The sequence below is a fragment of the Scyliorhinus canicula genome, chromosome 5, assembly GCF_902713615.1.
Source record: "Scyliorhinus canicula chromosome 5, sScyCan1.1, whole genome shotgun sequence".
Lineage (NCBI taxonomy): Eukaryota > Metazoa > Chordata > Chondrichthyes > Carcharhiniformes > Scyliorhinidae > Scyliorhinus > Scyliorhinus canicula.
This window is the reverse complement of record NC_052150.1, coordinates 228,008,244-228,027,515: the sequence shown is the minus strand read 5'-3', so window position 1 is coordinate 228,027,515 and position 19,272 is coordinate 228,008,244. Positions and strand designations below refer to the sequence as shown.

Here is a 19,272-nt window from a genome sequence, read left to right as displayed (position 1 = left end):
TACACCCACTGGGCTGTTAGGGAGGGAGTTCCAGGATGTTGTACCAGCGACAGCGAAGGAACAATGAAAAAAATTCCAAGTCAGGCTGGCGGGTGGCTTGGAGAGGGACCTCCAGGTGGTGGGGTTCCCAGGTATCTGCTGCTCTTGTCAAAAGAACAAAGAACAATACCGCACAGGAACAGGCCCTTCGGCCCTCCAAGCCTGTACCGGTCATAATACCACCCTTGGCCAAAACCCGCAGCACTTCCTTGTGCCGTATCCCTCTGTACCCATCCTATCCATGTATTTCTCGAGATGCCTTTAGAATGCCGTTAATGTATCTGCTTCCACAACATCCCCTGGCAACGCGTTCCAGGCACTCACCACCCTCTGCGTAAAAAACCTGCCTCGCACATCTCCTCTAAACGTTCTTCTAGTGGTCGTGGGTTTTGGAGGTGCTGTTGTAGGCGCCTTGGTCAGTTGTAGAGCTTGAGGCCCAGGCAGATGCAGGCACAATCGGCAATAGTGTAACAATTACATTCAGGTACGCTGAAGAGGGCGGAATTAGAGGAATGCCGATGTCTCGGAAGGTTGTGGGGCTGGAGGAGATCACAGGAATAGAGGGGAGCGAGACCATGGAGGGATTTGAAAATTGTACAATGATAGTAGTGCCTAACTGGTAGCCAGTGTATGTTGTGGCGATATGAAAATGAAAATCGCTTATTGTCACAAGTAGGCTTCAAATGAAGTTACTGTGAAAAGCCCCTAGTCGCCACATTCCGGCGCCTGTTCGGGGAGGCTGGTACGGGAATTGAACCGTGTTGCTGGCCTGCCTTGGTCTGTTTTCAAAGCCAGCGATTTAGCCCTGTGCTAAACCAGCCCCCTCACTGTAAGTACACAATGGGTTAATGCACTTACACTAGGACTGAATAAACACTAGAGGGAGCACCAGAAACATCATGACCTGCAGACATTCAACCAATAGGTCAGTAAGATAGGACACGACCAATGGGCAGTCAAGACACACCCAGAGGTGACACTACCACAAGGGGGCTACCCATATAAAAGGACAGGGCACACATGCTCTTTCTCTTTCCATAGGCGACACTCAGAGAGACAGGGGCAGATCAGGAAGCATCACACCCACCGCATGGATTAGAGCAGACTGGTTAGTTAGATTGAGTTACTATAGTAAGATCAGCAGGAGAGTCGAACTCAAGTAGGAGAATTGTTAACTGTTCAATAAATGTCGACACACGATCCTATCAAATGACATCCTCACTGTCTTCCACTGGGAGTCCTGTCATCATAAAGCTGTCTTCTTTCTCTGGGATTGTGTGTTGTGCCTGCCGTTGCCCCACCCCGTCTGATTTTGCCGTTAATGGTCTTATGGTTGTGTCATTCCTCAGATTTTGGCTTGGCCACCAGATGCAGGAAGAACGGGTTGATGAGCACCTTCTGTGGTTCGATGCCATACACGGCACCAGAGATCCTCCAAGGTCAGAAGTACAAGGGGGAGCACGCAGACATATGGAGCATGTAAGAGGAACACATCGCGATGTAAATGTCTCATAATCACTGACAATCCACTGCCCTCTCTCACTCTGTAACATCTGTCATTTCTGCTTTCCCTGCCCTGACTACCCGCAGCATCGGCCACCCACAGCTGAAAACTCCAATATCCCAACAGCAAAGTGCATTGGCCGCCTGCCATCGTTACTCATCCAGCTGATGTGTTATTCTCTCTCTTCCCCTCCCCCAGGGGTGTCATTCTGTACGCCATGGTAACCGGAAAGCTTCCATTTACTGAATTCCAACCCAGTAAACTGCTGGAGGAGATTAAAAGTGGCGTGCTTTACCACGAGCACTTGTCAACAGGTAACTAACTCCCTTCTTCAACCCTTTAATTGTATTAAATGGACCAGTCAGTCCCTCGTGCCATTGCCCAATGGCAGGTTCCAGCCAAGGTTGGGGGCGGGGCGGGGTGGGGGGATTCTCCCTCTCTATGACAGCAACATCATTCACAGGGAAATACCCAAGAGGGGTGGTGTTAGCGACTTAATTGACCTCCATTTTAAAGTTGCCCGTTTAGATTTAGATTTATTGTCACGTGTACTGAGGTACAGTGAAAAGTCTTGTTCTGCGTACGGTCCAGGCAGATCGCTCCATAAGTGAAAAACGTAGGACATACAATAAATACACAATGTAAATACATGGACATCATACGAAGCAGACGGAGTGTAGTGCTTTTAACAGTAGAGAAGGTGGGTAGAGAGATCAGTTCAGTCCATAAGAGGGTCATTTAGGAGCCTGGTAACCGTGGGGAAGAAGCTGTTTTTAAATCTACTGGTGCGTGTTCTCAGACATTTGTATCTCCTGCCCGATGGAAGAGGTTGGACGAGAGAAGAACATTCCCTCCTTTCCCCTTTTTAATGGAAATTGTCCATGTCAACTCGTCACGCTGTAATTACAAACTCCTACCAGTGGTGGCGCTGCATTGCCTGTGCAGGCAGGAGGTTGTCATTCGGCTGTGACCAGTTCACTTTCAAGATGTGGGCGTTGCTGGAAATGCCAGCAATTACCGCCCATCCCTAATTGCCCTTGAACCGATTGGCTTCCTCGGTCATTTCAAGGGGCAGTTAAAAGTCTGGAGTTATTTCACAGATTTGTTTCACAGTTATTTCTGGAGTTTATTCACAGACCTGTTTACATTTCAGTAACTCCTGGCGAGATTGTAAACTGCTTCCCCTCCAGATCGCTCGCACTTAATCATGTGACATTGCATCATATAGTGACCTCAGTATCAAGTGCTCGTGACCGTAGCCCTTCACCCTCGATCAAGGACAATAATCAGTGATAGTTGCCGTGGTCACTACTAGCTTTATATTCCAGATTTATGAATCGAATTTAAATTCCATCAGCTGCCTTTGTCGGATTTGAACCCACATCCCCAGAGCACTGGCCTAGTTCTCTGGATCACTAGACTAGTGACATTACCACTCTCTTCCTCGATAGTCCCCCCCCCCCCCCCACCCCAATTGGGTGGCTCGGCAGCACAGTGGTTAGCATTGTTGCTTCACAGCACCAGGGACCCGGGTTCAGTTCCGGCCTTGGGTGACTGTCAGTGTGGAGTTTGCACTTAATAATAAAAATAATAATAATCTTTATTATTGTCACAAGTAGGTTTACATTAACACTGCAATGCAGTTACTGTGAAAAGCCCCTAGTCGCCACACTCCGGCGCTTGTACACGGAGGGAGAATTCAGAATGTCCCAGTAGCCCTAGGAAAAGTGGGGTAGCCCCAACCCCCCCCCCCCCTCACCTGGGTAGATGGTACTCAGGTGAGGCTCCAGGGACTCCGAGGGTGCAGATCCCTGGGTCTCCTGCAGGGTTATAACAAGAATCAAACTGGGCCCAGTGCTCCATACACAGTCTAAGCTGCGATCGAGGATAGTGTACATCAAGATGTACTGAATGGACCAGTAAATAAAGACTATTAGTAAACCAGATGGGATTTTACGATAATCGATGATAGTTTCATGGTTCCCGGTATTTTTTTTAAATTTAGAGTATCCAATTTTTATTATTCCAATGAAGGGGCAATTTAGCATGGCCAATCCACCTACCCTGCACATCTTTTTGGGTTGGGGGGAGGGGTGAAACCCACGCAGACACGGGGAGAATGTGCAAACTCCACACGGACAGTGACCCAGAGCCGGGATTGAACCTGGGACCTCGGCGTGTGAGGCAGCAGTGCTAACCACTGCGCCACCGTTCCGCTCTATGGTTACCAATACTGAGACTAGCTTTCGATTCCAGATTGCTTAATTGAATTTAAATTCCAGTCCAGTGATTTTACCGCAATCACTGCGTCCCAGTCAAAGGTTTATTATTTATTGATGTGTTTCCTTTCTGAATGGGTTGAAAAAGCCTGCCAGGATCTGATCAGTAAGATGCTCAAGTGGAATCCAACCACCCGCCTCGCACTCAGTGACATCCTCCAACATCCCTGGATGCTCCCTGCCGCATCTTTCCTCTTCCAGAAGGTCCGGGTCTTCATGGCTGCTTCCTCGGAGAAGAAGCAACAGAAAGATACAACTGTCAAAGGTCTGTCTGTTTTCTGTCTACTCTGGATGCTGGACTGACGCCAGCTTTCCCCTGCCCTCTCTGACCCATTTCTGGCAACGCCTCCAGTCTAAACTGCTCAGCCTCTTGTTCCCCATTCCTCCATGGCCTCATACCTCCTCACGTCTGCAACATCCACCAGCGCTACATCCACCTCCATAACACCACCCGACTTCACCCTCACAGCTCATCACCGGCAGAAACACTCACCTATGTCTTTGCTAACTCTAAATTCAACGGATCCCGAGCTGGTCTCCCACCATCTAATCATCGTAAACTTGAGGCCATCCAAATCTCTACTGCCCGTGACTTAACTTGCACCCATTCTGGTTTCTCCATCACCCCCAGTGCTCACTGACCTACACTGGCTCCCAGTCCCCTATCACCCCCAGTGCTCACTGACCTACACTGGCTCCCAGTCCCCTATCTCCCCCAGTGCTCACTGACCTACACTGGCTCCCATTCCCCTATCTCCCCCAGTGCTCACTGCCCTACACTGGCTCCCATTCCCCTATCACCCCCAGTGCTCACTGACCTACACTGGCTCCCGTTCCCCTATCACCCCCAGTGCTCGCTGCCCTACACTGGCTCCCAGTCCCCTATCACCCCCAGTGCTCACTGCCCTACACTGGCTCCCAGTCCCCTATCACCCCCAGTGCTCACTGCCCTACACTGGCTCCCAGTCCCCTATCACCCCCAGTGCTCACTGACCTACACTGGCTCCCAGTCCCCTATCACCCCCAGTGCTCACTGACCTACACTGGCCCCCAGTCCCCTATCACCCCCAGTGCTCACTGACCTACACTGGCTCCCAGTCCCCTATCACCCCCAGTGCTCACTGACCTACACTGGCTCCCAGTCCCCTATCACCCCCAGTGCTCACTGACCTACACTGGCTCCCATTCCCCTATCACCCCCAGTGCTCACTGCCCTACACTGGCCCCCATTCCCCTATCACCCCCAGTGCTCACTGACCTACACTGGCTCCCAGTCCCCTATCACTCCCAGTGCTCACTGACCTACACTGGCTCCCATTCCCCTATCACCCTCAGTGCTCACTGCCCTACACTGGCTCCCAGTCCCCTATCATCCCCCAGTGCTCACTGCCCTACACTGGCTCCCAATCCCCTATCACTCCCAGTGCTCACTGCCCTACACTGGCTCCACTGCCCCTATCACCCCCAGTGCGCAGTGACCTACACTGGCTCCCAGTCCCCTATCACCCCCAGTGCTCACTGCCCTACACTGGCTCCCAGTCCCCTATCACCCCCAGTGCTCACTGCCCTACACTGGCTCCCAATCCCCTATCACCCCCAGTGCTCACTGCCCTACACTGGCTCCCAGTCCCCTATCACCCCCAGTGCTCACTGCCCTACACTGGCTCCCAGTCCCATTCCCCTATCACCCCCAGTGCTCACTGACCTACACTGGCTCCCATTCCCCTATCACTCCCAGTGCTCACTGACCTACACTGGCTCCCATTCCCCTATCACCCCCAGTGCTCACTGCCCTACACTGGCTCCCATTCCCCTATCACTCCCAGTGCTCACTGACCTACACTGGCTCCCAGTCCCCTATCACCCCCAGTGCTCACTGCCCTACACTGGCTCCCAGTCCCCTATCTCCCCCAGTGCTCACAGACCTACACTGGCTCCCATTCCCCTATCACCCCCAGTGCTCACTGACCTACACTGGCTCCCATTCCCCTATCACTCCCAGTGCTCACTGCCCTACTCTGGCTCCCAGTCCCCTATCTCCCCCAGTGCTCACTGACCTACACTGGCTCCCAGTCCCCTATCACCCCCAGTGCTCACTGACCTACACTGGCTCCCATTCCCCTATCACCCCCAGTGCTCACTGCCCTACACTGGCTCCCAGTCCCCTATCACTCCCAGTGCTCACTGCCCTACACTGACTCCCAGTCCCCTATCACCCCCAGTGCTCACTGACCTACACTGGCTCCCAGTCCCCTATCACCCCCAGTGCTCACTGCCCTACACTGGCTCCTAGCCCCCTATCACCCCCAGTGCTCACTGACCTACACTGGCTCCCATTCCCCTATCACCCCCAGTGCTCACTGCCCTACACTGGCTCCCAGTCCCCTATCACTCCCAGTGCTCACTGCCCTACACTGACTCCCAGTCCCCTATCACTCCCAGTGCTCACTGCCCTACACTGGCTCCCATTCCCCTATCTCCCCCAGTGCTCACTGACCTACACTGGCTCCCAGTCCCCTATCACCCCCAGTGCTCACTGCCCTACACTGGCTCCTAGCCCCCTATCACCCCCACTGCTCACTGCCCTACACTGGCTCCCAGTCCCCTATCACCCCCAGTGCTCGCTGCCCTACACTGGCTCCCAATCCCCTATCACCCCCAGTACTCACTGCCCTACACTGGCCCCCAGTCCCCTATCACCCCCACTGCTCACTGCCCTACACTGGCTCCCAGTCCCCTATCACCCCCAGTGCTCGCTGCCCTACACTGGCTCCCATTCCCCTATCGCCCCCAGTGCTCACTGGTCTACACTGGCTCCCAGTCCCCTATCACCCCCAGTGCTCACTGACCTACACTGGCCCCCAGTCCCCTATCACCCCCAGTGCTCACTGCCCTACACTGGCCCCCAGTCCCCTATCACCTCCAGTGCTCACTGCCCTACACTGGCTCCCATTCCCCTATCACCCCCAGTGCTCACTGACCTACACTGGCCCCCAGTCCCCTATCACCCCCAGTGCTCACTGCCCTACACTGGCTCTCAGTCCCCCAACACCCCCAGTGCTCACTGACCTACACTGGCTCCCAGTCCCCTATCACCCCCAGTGCTCACTGCCCTACACTGGCTCCCAGTCCCCTATCACCCCCAGTGCTCACTGCCCTACACTGGCTCCCAGTCCCCTATCACCCCCAGTGCTCACTGACCTACACTGGCTCCCAGTCCCCTATCACCCCCAGTGCTCACTGACCTACACTGGCTCCCAGTCCCATTCCCCTATCACCCCCAGTGCTCACTGACCTACACTGGCTCCCAGTCCCCTATCACCCCCAGTGCTCACTGACCTACACTGGCTCCCAGTCCCATTCCCCTATCACCCCCAGTGCTCACTGACCTACACTGGCTCCCAGTCCCCTATCACCCCCAGTGCTCACTGACCTACACTGGCTCCCAGTCCCCTATCACCCCCAGTGCTCACTGCCCTACACTGGCCCCCAGTCCCCTATCACCCCCAGTGCTCGCTGCCCTACACTGGCTCCCATTCCCCTATCACCCCCAGTGCTCACTGCCCTACACTGGCTCCCAGTCCCCTATCTCCCCCAGTGCTCACTGACCTACACTGGCTCCCAGTCCCCTATCACCCCCAGTGCTCACTGACCTACACTGGCTCCCAGTCCCCTATCACCCCCAGTGCTCACTGACCTGCACTGGCTCCTAGCCCCCTATCACTCCCAGTGCTCACTGACCTACACTGGCTCCCAGTGCCCTATCACCCCCAGTGCTCACTGACCTACACTGGCTCCCAGTCCCCTATCACCCCCAGTGCTCACAGACCTACACTGGCTCCCAGTCCCCTATCACCCCCAGTGCTCACTGCCCTACACTGGCTTCCATTCCCCTATCACCCCCAGTGCTCACAGACCTACTTTGATTCTGGCCTCCTGAGCATCCCCCATTCTAATCGCTCCACCATTGACAGCTGTGCCTTCAGCCCGTCTATATCATCCTGTAATCGAAGGCCATGCTCCTCACAATTTCCCACCCCACCAATTTATCCTGTCACATGGGAACTTACTGATCAACCCTCCTATATTCAAGTCTAAATCATTTATATAAACCACAAACAGCAACACCTATACCTGTGGGAGTCCACTGGACACAGGCTTCCGGTCAGAAAAACATCCCTCGCCAATCACCCTCTGCTTCCTGCCAATCAGCCAATTCTGGATCTAATTGGCCTTGGATCCCGTGGGCTATCAGTCTCCCATGTGGGACCTCCAAGGAGGCAACATCAAATGCATTTCCCTCATCTACACATCTTTCCGGGCAGCACAGTGGCTGGCTCTGGGTCACTGTCCGTGTGGAGTTTGCACATTCTCCCCGTGTCTGCGTGGGTCTCACCCCCCACAACCCAAAGATGTTCAGGGCAGGTGGATTGGCCACGCTAAATTGCCCCTTAATTGTGCTGTGTCACAACACAGAGAGCCTCGAACCTCACGACCTCTTCCTGAAACAGAGGTCATTCGTTTCTTCAATTGTCCTTTGGGATGTGGGCGTCACTGACAAGGTTGGCGTTTATTGCCCATCGCCAATTGCCCTCGAGAAGGTGGTGGTGAGTCGCCAGTTGAAACACCGCAGTCTGTGGGATGCAGATAGATACACCCACGGTGCTGTGAGCGAGGAGTTCCAGGAGATCTCGTGACAGTGAAGGAACAGTGGGCAATATAGGGGCACTTCCAGATGGTGATGTTCCCTTGCATCTACTGCCACTGACCTTCTGGGTGGTAGAGGTCGCAGGTTGGCGAGTTGCCATCGTGAATCTTGTCAGGGGGGGGGGGGAGGAGTGAATGTCTTCAACTGAAGGGGAAGACAGTCTGTCTCAAAAAATGTTTTGTGCCTCTGCAGGAGGAGACCATCTCGCGAGAAGAAGCCCGAAGGGGAAGAAAATCCTTCTGATCTGTGACCCTAGCATGAGCAAACTGAAACTCAAAATGGCGGCCGCAAGGCAGGTCTCCCCCGGCAACGGCTCGCCCCAGGAAATGCTCATCTGCCCTCCGAAACACAAGCCGCCGCCCAGCAGCGCGGACAAACCGATCAAACTCTTCACCCGCGTGCCAAGACCACCAACGGCGGCCAAACCCGCCCGCAGCTTCAAGAGACCCATGTCGGCCTCTTTGCAGAATCCGGGGCTGACTGGGAAACTGCTGGGCTCGCAGGAGGGGCTCCGCTGCGTGCGCCTCTCCAAATCCAGCCAACGGATCAACCCGACAGAACAGTATCTACCCCGGCGGCTCAAAGGATTCTAGGGCGGGGGTGTGGGGGCTTGCGCCAGGCCCCCCCCCCCGTGGCCATTCCCCCCTCTGATTAGTTTTTAATTGAATCCGCTGGCATGTTACCAATTCTTGTATCAAGAGACGTTGATCAATAAATAGCAAGAAACGGCAGCCAGTCCGGTGCCAAAGAACTGGGAGTTTCTTTTTTTTTTTGGCTTCAGCGGGTAGTCCAGCGCGCCAAAGGCATTCAAGAGCCTTCTCCAAGCTTAATACATCGCTGCCTAGTCACCCTGGACTGGTGTACAGGCTCCACTGTCTGTAACTGGGGGAGTTTGTGTGGGCACCTACAGCACCATGGGCAGTACTAATGCGAGGCACGGGTATTAGCAAATAAACTGCAGCCAGCAATCAGCATAAAGTGTCCCGGCTCTTAACCTGCAGGGGAGGCAAAGGCCCAGAGTTCGAATCCCTCTACGGCAGGCGGCGAAATTAATTTTTTTTTTTAAAAAAATGTTGGGAATTAAAAGTCTCATCGGGTTTCAGGGGTCGAACCCACAAAAGTTAACCGAAGGAGGGATATTAAGAAAGGCAGGTTACGTCAGTCAGGATACAGGCAGGGTAGCATGGTGGTTAGCATAAATGCTTCACAGCTCCAGGGTCCCAGGTTCGATTCCCGGCTGGGTCACTGTCTGTGTGGAGTCTGCACGTCCTCCCCCTGTGTGCGTGGGTTTCCTCCGGGTGCTCCGGTTTCCTCCCACAGTCCAAAGATGTGCGGGTTAGGTGGATTGGCCATGCTAAATTGCCCGTAGTGTCCTAATAAAAGTAAGGTTAAGGGGGGGTTGTTGGGTTACGGGTATAGGGTGGATACGTGGGTTTGAGTAGGGTGATCATGGCTCGTCACAACATTGAGGGCCGAAGGGCCTGTTCTGTGCTGTACTGTTCTATGTACTTGTATTGGACACCCCACGAGGCTGATTCCTGGCACGATGGGGGTTTGTGTCGTGAGGGAAACGTTGAGCAGCCTGGGCCTGCACTGACTGGGGTTGACGAGGATGAGGTGATCATATCAAAACATAGAAGGTTCGGAGGGAGGCTTGTCAGGGTAGATGCTGGGAGAAAGTTCCCGCTCGTGGGAAAGTCCAGAAATAGAGGGAACAGTTTAAAAATACAGAGTCTCCAGATTAAGAGGGGGAATTTCTACCCGAATGTTGTACGTACACGAAACATTTCTTGCAGTAGGTTAAGACGTTTAAAATTAAAACGCATGGGATTGGGAGTGTCTTGAGATGGATAGAAAACTGGTTGGCAGACAGGAGATGCAGAGTAGGAATTAATGGTCTTTTTCCAAATTGGCAGGCGGTAACTAGTGGGGTAGCGCAGAGATCGGTGCTGGGACCCCAGCTATTCACAATATATATTAATGATTTAGATGAGGGAACAAAATGTAACATCTCCAAATTTGCAGATTACACCAAGTTGGGTGGGAGGGTGAGCTGTGAGGAGGATGCAGAGATCCTTCAGTGTGATTTGGACAAGTTGAGTGAGTGGGCAAATGAATGGCAGATGCAGTTTAATTTGGATAAATGTGAGGTTATCTAGAACAATAACGGGAAGGCAGATTATTATTGTAATGTCGATAGATTGAGAGAGGGGAATGTGCAACGAGACCTGGGTGTCCTCGTACACCAGTCACTGAAGGTAAGCCTGCAGATGCAGCAGGCGGTAAAGAAGGCAAATGGTATGCTGGCCTTCATTGGGAGAGGTTTTGAGTGCAGGAACAGGGATGTTTTGCTGCAATCATACAGGGCCTTGGTGAGGCCACCAATATTCTGGTGCAGTTTTGATCTCCTTATCTGAGGAAGGATGTTCTTGCTGTAGAGGGTTTGCAGCGAGGGTTTACCAGACTGATTCCTGGGATGGCGGGACTGACGTACGAGGAGAGATTGAATCGGTTTGGATTGTATCTGCTCGAGTTCAGAAGAATGAGGGGGGGGATCTCATAGAAACCTATAAAACTCTAACAGGACTGGATAGGGTAGATGCAGGAAGGATGTTCCCGATGGTGGGTGTGTCCAGAACCAGGGGGCACAGTCTGAGGATACGAGGTAGACCATTTAGGACAGAGCTGAGGAGAGATTTTGTCACAGAGTGGTGAGCCTATGGAATTCATTACCACAGGAAGTAGTTGAGGCCAGTTTTTAAGAAGCAGTAGGATATAGCACTTGGGGCGAAGAGGATTAAAGGATTTCCGGGGGGGGGGGGTTCAGGTTAGATGATCATAATGAATGGTAGAGCTAGCTCGAAGGGCCAAAGGCCTCCTATTTTTCTGTGTTTAAGACGCTATGCCCATCCCCGATTGTACAGAAGAGATTGTATTGCCCATATAAAGATATAAAAAATATATATATATCCTGAAGGGACTTGACAGCAGAGGATTCTGTGAGGATGTTTCCTCTTGTGAAAGAATCTTGAACCAGGGGCACCATTGAAAAATAGGGGGTCTCCGAGTTAAGACAGATTTTAATTGACAAGGGTCATGAGGGGCAGATAATAAAGTGGTGTTAAGACCACATCAGATTAGCCATGATCTTATAAAATGGCGGAGCAAGCTCGAGGGACTGGAATGGGAATGGTCCACACCTGCTCCTTTCTCGAATGTAACCGAACATTAACCAGGTGCCTTGACGGCTTTGGTTTTAGTCGTCCCTTCATTCGCGGCAGGTTAACGAGGTGTTGTATGTAAACACAGCTGCTCCTGCACAAAATAAACCAAACACTTCAGACACTGGAACTCGGCACGTTAAAAAAATACACCCTGCCCCGTTTTAACGGTAGCCATGTTTAGCGGCGGGCACTGTGGTTCCCATGGTGTTTCTGAAGAGCTCGGAACGTGCTCCAACAGCGCCAGGTAATTAAATTTCTATCATGTCTTTTCATTTCATTTGGGCAACTAGAAAAGTGGGTGACGGGAGCCATTGGAGGAGGGGGGGGGGGGCAGCAGGGGGGGGGGAGGGGCAGCGGGGGGGGGGGGGAAGGACTTGGTTGCTGACAACATGGCTGAGATCAAATTGATCTGCAGACCCGTGTGCTGCCAGTGTGTGTCACCTGTCAAGGTTATCGGGGGGGGGGGGGGGGGGGGGGGGGGGGGGAAAGAGGCAAAATGTGGGGTTAAGTTTAGAACCCGACCCGCCATGATCTTCCTGAATGGCGGAGAAGGCTGGAGGAGCCTATTCCTGCACCTAATTCATATGTCTGTGTGTCAATTATTCCCAGGTTCCATTGCTGCAGAGGCACATTTTAGCTGTTGTAAGGGTCCTTCCTCTGTTTTCCCTTATTTCCTCCTTTTATTTTTGCCTGGATGATGAATTGACGTACGTCTTTAAGGCCAGTGGCCTGTGCCTTTAATTCAAGCTGAGGATTTCAGCAGCAGGCGAGATCACTGTGCTGGTTCAAACGGGAGCTGTAGACTGACCGTCACCAATGACAGAGATTGGCCGGGACTCGGTTTGATTACTTGAATTGGCCCAAAGGGCTGTGCTCTGCCCGGTAACAGGTGGTGATTGGATCTGATCCCACTGGAGTGTTTTTTCTGAGCATCAAGGGTTCAGTTGGTTTCAGGCAACCTGAAGAAGGGCTCCAAATAACTCTCTCCAAAAAGATCCAACCGATTCTCCCCAGGAGCCCACTTTGGGGGTCGAATCTCTCTCCAGCAATCTGGGCGCCGCTCTCTTGCGACTGCAGAGGCCTGAAGTCGAGCTGAAAGCAGGGTCTCCAGAAAGCCTGCTGCCTGCGAGTACTGCATTTTCTAAACTACCGGGATCCTGAATGACTCTCAAAAGAAGACCACTACCAGCTGAAGAGCAAACACTCTAGTCCCCAAGCTTGTTGTGAGGAAAGTGCGTTAAAGAACCACCATCTGATACAAAGACTCTTATCTTTTGACCTTCATCCTTGTTATTTTTTTTTACCCCTTTCCACCCCTCTATGTTTGTCTGTCTTGTGTGTGTGGGAGACGGTGGGTCAGTTAAAGAGGGTAGTAGGTATTAGCTTGTTGTCAACCAATTGTATTTACTGCATATTTCATGATTGTCCTTGTTCTAAAGTACAGAACAGAATGGGCGACCTGATTGGAGGTAGTTATGACGGCGAAAGCATTGGAGGAGATAGACGGGGATGAAGGGTCGACCATATTAGGAGCAAGCTGAGGAGAATCCTCGTCACTTGAGGGGCTGTGGGTCTTTGGAATTCTCTACCCCAGAGGCCTCAGCCATTAAGTATGTTCAAGGATGCGGTTGATTGAATTCTGAACACTAAGGGAATCGAGGGATACGGGGAACAGATTGGAGAGGTAGAGCTGATGATGAAGATCCACCTGCTGGGTCACTGTCTGTGTGGAGTTTGCACGTTCTCCCCGGGTGCTCCGGTTTCCTCCCACAGTCCAAAGATGTGCAGGTTAGGTGGATTGGCCATGCTAAATTGCCCTTAGTGACCAAAAAGGTAAGGTGGGGTTATTGAGCGGCAGTACGGTGGCACAGTGGTTAGCATTGCTGTCTCACGGTGCTGAGGTCCCAGGTTCGATCCCGGCTCTGGGTCACTGTCCGTGTGGAGTTTGCACATTCTCCGTGTTTGCGTGGGTTTCACCCCCACAACCCAACGATGTGCAGGTTCGGGGGATTGGCCACGCTAAATTGCCCCTTAATTGAAAAAAATGAATTGGGTACTCTAAAGTTTTTAAAAAAGGAAGGGTTATTGGGATAGGGTGGAAGTGAGGGCTTAAGTGGGTCGGTGCAGACTCGATGGGCCGAATGGCCTCCTTCTGTACTGTATGTTCTATATTCTATGAGGGCACATTGAATGGATGCTCAGGCAAGCCGAGGCCACATGATCGACTCCTTCTCCGAGATCAACAGAGTCCTTTTTAACGGAGAGTTGGAAACTGATGGAAATGATGGCTGGTGACTACAGAGTGCAGCGGAGGCCAAAGGAAGGATTTTATTTACAGTCAGCAACCGGGTCCAGTCGTTTCCAGAAGAATCACTCACAGCTTCATCAGACGCGAGGTTTTTTAAACAGCAGTCAAAGGGAAGAAACAGGCTGGTTAAAATAAAGCTGCAAATCAAGCGTGCGTTTCTGTGGCACCTTTCACAACTTCAGGACATCCCGAAGCACTTTGCAGCCAATTCAATATTTTTTTTGCCAGTATAGTCACTGTTGCAACGAGGAAACACAACAACCAATTTGCACAGCATGATCCCACAAACAGCGATGACTAAACAGCCCGCTCTTCACAATGTTACTCGAAATATTGGCCAGGACACTGGCGAGATTGGTATCTGCGGGAGGCTGTAGTCACGTGTGCGAGGGTGGGGTTGTAGTGCTGGAGACAGATGGTGCCCACATACATAGACTCGGGACTTAGAACAAGGACCAGTTTTGGCAGGGGAGGGGGTGGTAGAAGCCTGCACGCCATCCGAGGGGGCCGTGAGGATCAGGATTGCTCTCGGAATGGACCTTTGCAAAACGCCTGGCCCACTGACTGAACCACAGCGAATGAAGAGTCACACACAGCTCGTCAGATGCGGCTCTGCAAATGCTGGGTGCTCAGACCAGGCCGGAATGTCACCTCTCTAGCTCCGCTGGGCTATCCCCTCCTGCTCTCGGCCCACTCTCCCTGCTTTTCAGCAACTCTTCTTTTTCCTTTTCGATCTGTCGCTGCTCGTCTTCGTCCTGCAGTCTCAGCTTCCTTTCGATATCCTGGGGAATCGCCACCTCCAGCAGATTCTCCATCCCAGCCTCTGGCTCATCGGAGATCAGCACCTGGGTAAAGGCAACACAACCGTCTAACATTAACCAGCATCCTGTGATGGATATAAAAACTCTTTCATGGGATGTGTGCTTTGCTGCCCTCCCTAATCGCCCTCGGGAAGGTGGTGGTGAGCTGCCTTTTTTAATCCATGTGGTGTAGGTACACCCACAGTGCTGTTAGGGAGGGAGTTCCAGGATTTTGCCCCAGCGACAGTGAAGGAACGGCCGATATGTTTCCAAGTCCGGGTGGTGAGTGACTTGGAGGGGAACCTCCAGGTGGTGGTGTTCCCAGGTATCTGCTGCTCTTTTAGTGAAGGAGGTCACAGGTTTGGAAGGTGTTGTAGGAGCCTCTGAGTTTCTGCAGTGCATCGTTGGATGGTACACACTGCCGCCACTGTGCGTTGGAGGAGGTGGAAGTGAATATTTGTGGAAGGGGGGGAAATCAAGCGGGCTGCTTTGTCCTGAGTGGTGTTGAGCTTGCAAACTCCACACGGACAGTGACCCGGGGCTGGGATTGGTGCCGTGAGGCAGCAGTGCTAACCACTGCACCGCCCATGGGTCAGTTTCTGATCAATGGTAACTCCGAGCATGTTGATAGTGGGGGATTCTGCGATCGTAGGGACAGTAAAGTGGCGCAGTGATTAGCACTGCTGTCTCACGGCGCCAAGGACCCAGGTTCGAATCCCGGCTGGGTCACTGTCTGTGCGGAGTCTGCACGTTCTCTCCGTGTCTGCGTGGGTTTCCTCTGCGTGCTCCAGTTTCCTCCCACAGTCCAAACATGTGCAGGTTAGGTGGATTGGCCATGATAAATTGCTCCCAGGGGGGGTTACGATGACAAGACCTAGGTAAGGTGCTCTTTCAGAGGGTTGTGCAGACTCGATGGGCCGAATGGCCTCCTTCTGCACTGTAGGGAATCTATGATTCCCGACCAGCGGAAACAACCTCTCAGCGTCAACTCTTTTTTTTTAAAATTTAGATTACCCAATTATTTTTTCTATTAAGGGGCAATTTAGCGTGGCCAATCCACCTACTCTGCACATTTTTGGGTTGTGGGGGCGAAACCCACGCAGACACGGGGAGAATGTGCAAACTCCACACGGACAGTGACCCAGAGCCGGGATCGAACCTGGGACCTCAGCGTCGTGAGGCGGTTGTGCTAACCACTAGGCCACCGTGCTGCCCTCTCAGCGTCAACTCTGTCAAACACCTTAACGATTGTCCATGTTTCAGCTAATGCAGGACGGCATATGGTGCAGTGGTTAGCACTGGGCCTGGGGCGCTGAGGACCCGGGTTCGAATCCCGGCCCTGGGTCACTGTCCGTGTGGAGTTTGCACATTCTCCCCGTGTCTGTGTGGGTTTCGCCCCCACAACCCAAAGATGTGCTGGTTAGGTGGATTGCCATGCTAAACTGCCCCTTACCGTGGGCAGCATGGTAGCACAGTGGTTAGCACAATTGCTTCACAGCTCCAGGGTCCCAGGTTCGATTCCGGCTTGGGTCACTGTCTATGCGGAGTCTGCACTGTAAATTCTATTTTTTAAAAATTAATTGGAAAAGAAAAATAATTTTCAATTCTAAATTTTTTTAAAAATGTTTCAACTAATGCATAGTCACTGTTGTAATGTAGGAAATGTGGCAGCCATTACCCACATAGCAAAATCCTGCAGACAGCAATGTGATAAACGACCAGGTCAACCTTCAGTGAGACTGTCTGAGGGATTGCTGTTGGTCTGAACAGCAGGTAGAACTATCCTTCAAGCTGCAGAGGGAACACACACACATTCAGGGCCTTCGCTTTTTTAATAAATTTAGAGTACCCAATTCATTTTTTTTCCAATTAAGGGGCAATTTAGCGTGGCCAATCCACCTACCCTGCACATCTTTGGGTTGTGGGGGTGAAACCCACGCAGACACGGGGAGAATGTGCAAACTCCACACGGACAGTGACCCAAGGCCGGGATCGAACCTGGGACCTTGGCGCCGTGAGGCAGCAGGGCTAACCCACTGTGCCACCCTGCTGCCCCCATTCAGGGCCCTCTGTCTCGGACGTTGAGAGTGTTACACGATGAGCCACAGACGCGGGAACGGCAGCCTGGGTGAAACATCCAGAGCAGCCACTTTGTTTGGAAGTGGAACCGGACTGCAGACTGCAGCAGTGAGAGGAAGAACATCCTTCGGGAAGCTCGGCAGAAATCCCACCTCAATTAGCTTCTGGCACACAGCATCGACATCCGGCTCCTTCTCCCACTTGTGGAACTCTCGCAGGATCACGTAGGCGTTCTTCTCCTTCACCGTCTTACGCCCAGTCCTCGTTGCACAGAGCTACAAAGGAAAGCAACTGGCATTTATCCGGAAATACGGAGGGACAAAACCATTTGTCCTGATCACAGGATATTGGAAAATATAACTTTAATTCCACTGTAAAGTCAAGAGGAATGGATTATTAGCTATTTGGCACGGTATCAAACACTCCCAGGACAGGTACAGCACGGGATAGATACAGAGTAAAGCTCCCTCTACACTGTCCCCATCAAACACTCCCAGGACAGATACAGCACGGGGTTAGATACAGAGTAAAGCTCCCTCTACACTGTCCCCATCAAACACTCCCAGGACAGGTACAGCACGGGGTTAGATACAGAGTAAAGCTCCCTCTACACTGTCCCCATCAAACACTCCCAGGACAGGTACAGCACGGGGTTAGATACAGAGTAAAGCTCCCTCTACACTGTCCCCATCAAACACTCCCAGGACAGGTACAGCACGGGGTTAGATACAGAGTAAAGCTCCCTCTACACTGTCCCCATCAAACACTCCCAGGACAGGTACAACACGGGGTTAGATACAGAGTAAAGCTCCCTCTACACTGTCCCCATCAAACACTCCCAGGACAGGTACAGCACGGGGTTAGATACAGAGTAAAGCTCCCTCTACACTGTCCCCATCAAACACTTCCAGGACAGGTACAGCACGGGGTTAGATACAGAGTAAAGCTCCCTCTACACTGTCCCCATCAAACACTCCCAGGAGAGGTACAGCACGGGGTTAGATACAGAGTAAAGCTCCCTCTACACTGTCCCCATCAAACACTCCCAGGACAGGTACAGCACGGGGTTAGATACAGAGTAAGCTCCCTCTACACTGTCCCCATCAAACACTCCCAGGACAGGTACAGCACGGGGTTAGATACAGAGTAAAGCTCCCTCTACACTGTCCCCATCAAACACTCCCAGGACAGGTACAGCACGAGGTTAGATACAAAGCAAAGCTCTCTCCATACTGTCCCAACACAAAGCCTTTCTCTCTACTTGCACTACCCCATCAGATACGCACTAGGTTGATGGCCTCAAGGAGCATTTTGCGGATGTCTGGGTCTTTCTCACGCTGCTTGTCCTCCGGGAGATACTGGAGGTCCTCTGGCAGTCCTGTATTTGAACACAGAGAAATAAACAAAAAGGAGACGTCAGCTATCACTAAACAATCCATAACACAATCCAGAAAGATGATTCGGGACAGAGCAAGTGCTGCTTTGCGCCTTCCTCAGCGGGCATCACTGCCAGCCTGGAGCACCCATCACCTTTGTCTCGACACTTCTGCTTCCGAACAGCACCTCACTTTGTCCCACTTTTCGTCACTCCTTTACAACTCCTTGTTCTCCAAAGCCCCCACCCCCCACGGTTGCTCAGAGATATCTTTCCCTCTGCCCATCAGCACTGATAAACCCCTCAGCGTGTGAAGTGCGGAACGGTAGTACTGCTGTCTCACAGCGCCAGGGACCCGGCCATGGCAGGAATGCATCTAGATTTGCAAAAAAGGCTCATCTATGGCTTGTGGTCTATACATATACGACTGAATGAACACCAGGGGCAGCATGGTGGTGCAGTGGTTAGCACTGCTGCTCACGGCGCCGAGGTCCCAGGTTCGATCCCTGCCCTGGGTCACTATCCATATGGAGTTTGCACATTCTCCCCGTGTCTGCGTGGGTCTCGCCCACACAACCCAAAGATGTGCAGGGTAGGTAGATTGGCCACGCTAAATTGTCCCTTAATTGGGGAAAGAAAATTATGAATGAATGTCCACAGAGCTACTGATGAAACTGTTTGACAGCAAAAATAATGCCTCGACCTTATCGAACTGCGAATATACCTTCTCAGCTATTGTCAGCCTGCGTGATGCAAATCCAATGGGTTTTCTGATCCACCTCCATCAGATGAGACAGCAGTCCCCCGACACCATACAATGTTGCAGCACAAGGGCGCCACGGCATCACAATGGTTAGCACAGTTGCTTCATAGCTCCAGGGTCCCAGGTTCGATTCCTGGCTTGGGTCACTGTCTGTGTGGAGTCTGCACATTCTCCTCGTGTCTGCGTGGGTTTC

The 19,272-nt window shown here is 52.3% G+C and overlaps 2 protein-coding genes across 3 annotated transcripts in view; one reads left to right on the top strand and one right to left on the bottom strand.

The window, feature by feature from the left end:
* LOC119966646 (testis-specific serine/threonine-protein kinase 5-like) overlaps positions 1–9,457 on the top strand; it is a 31,974-nt gene extending 22,517 nt beyond the window's left edge. The window contains exons 5-8 of one of the 2 annotated variants that reach the window (XM_038798689.1): positions 1,389–1,518; positions 1,742–1,857; positions 3,911–4,087; positions 8,723–9,454. In XM_038798689.1, coding sequence (XP_038654617.1) covers positions 1,389–1,518; positions 1,742–1,857; positions 3,911–4,087; positions 8,723–9,123 — 824 coding nt within the window. In that variant the 3' untranslated portion in view covers positions 9,124–9,454. Of the gene's footprint in view, positions 1–1,388; positions 1,519–1,741; positions 1,858–3,910; positions 4,088–8,722 lie in introns of both variants that reach the window. The other variant, XM_038798691.1, reaches the window with a different exon arrangement.
* Positions 9,458–14,057: 4,600 nt separating this feature from the next.
* Positions 14,058–19,272, bottom strand: part of hgh1 (HGH1 homolog (S. cerevisiae)) — a 28,950-nt gene continuing 23,735 nt past the window's right edge. The window contains exons 5-7 of the mRNA XM_038798688.1: positions 18,228–18,319; positions 17,094–17,216; positions 14,058–14,907 (exon numbers count right to left, since the gene is read on the bottom strand). Coding sequence (XP_038654616.1) covers positions 14,710–14,907; positions 17,094–17,216; positions 18,228–18,319 — 413 coding nt within the window. The 3' untranslated portion in view covers positions 14,058–14,709. The remainder of the gene's footprint in view (positions 14,908–17,093; positions 17,217–18,227; positions 18,320–19,272) is intronic.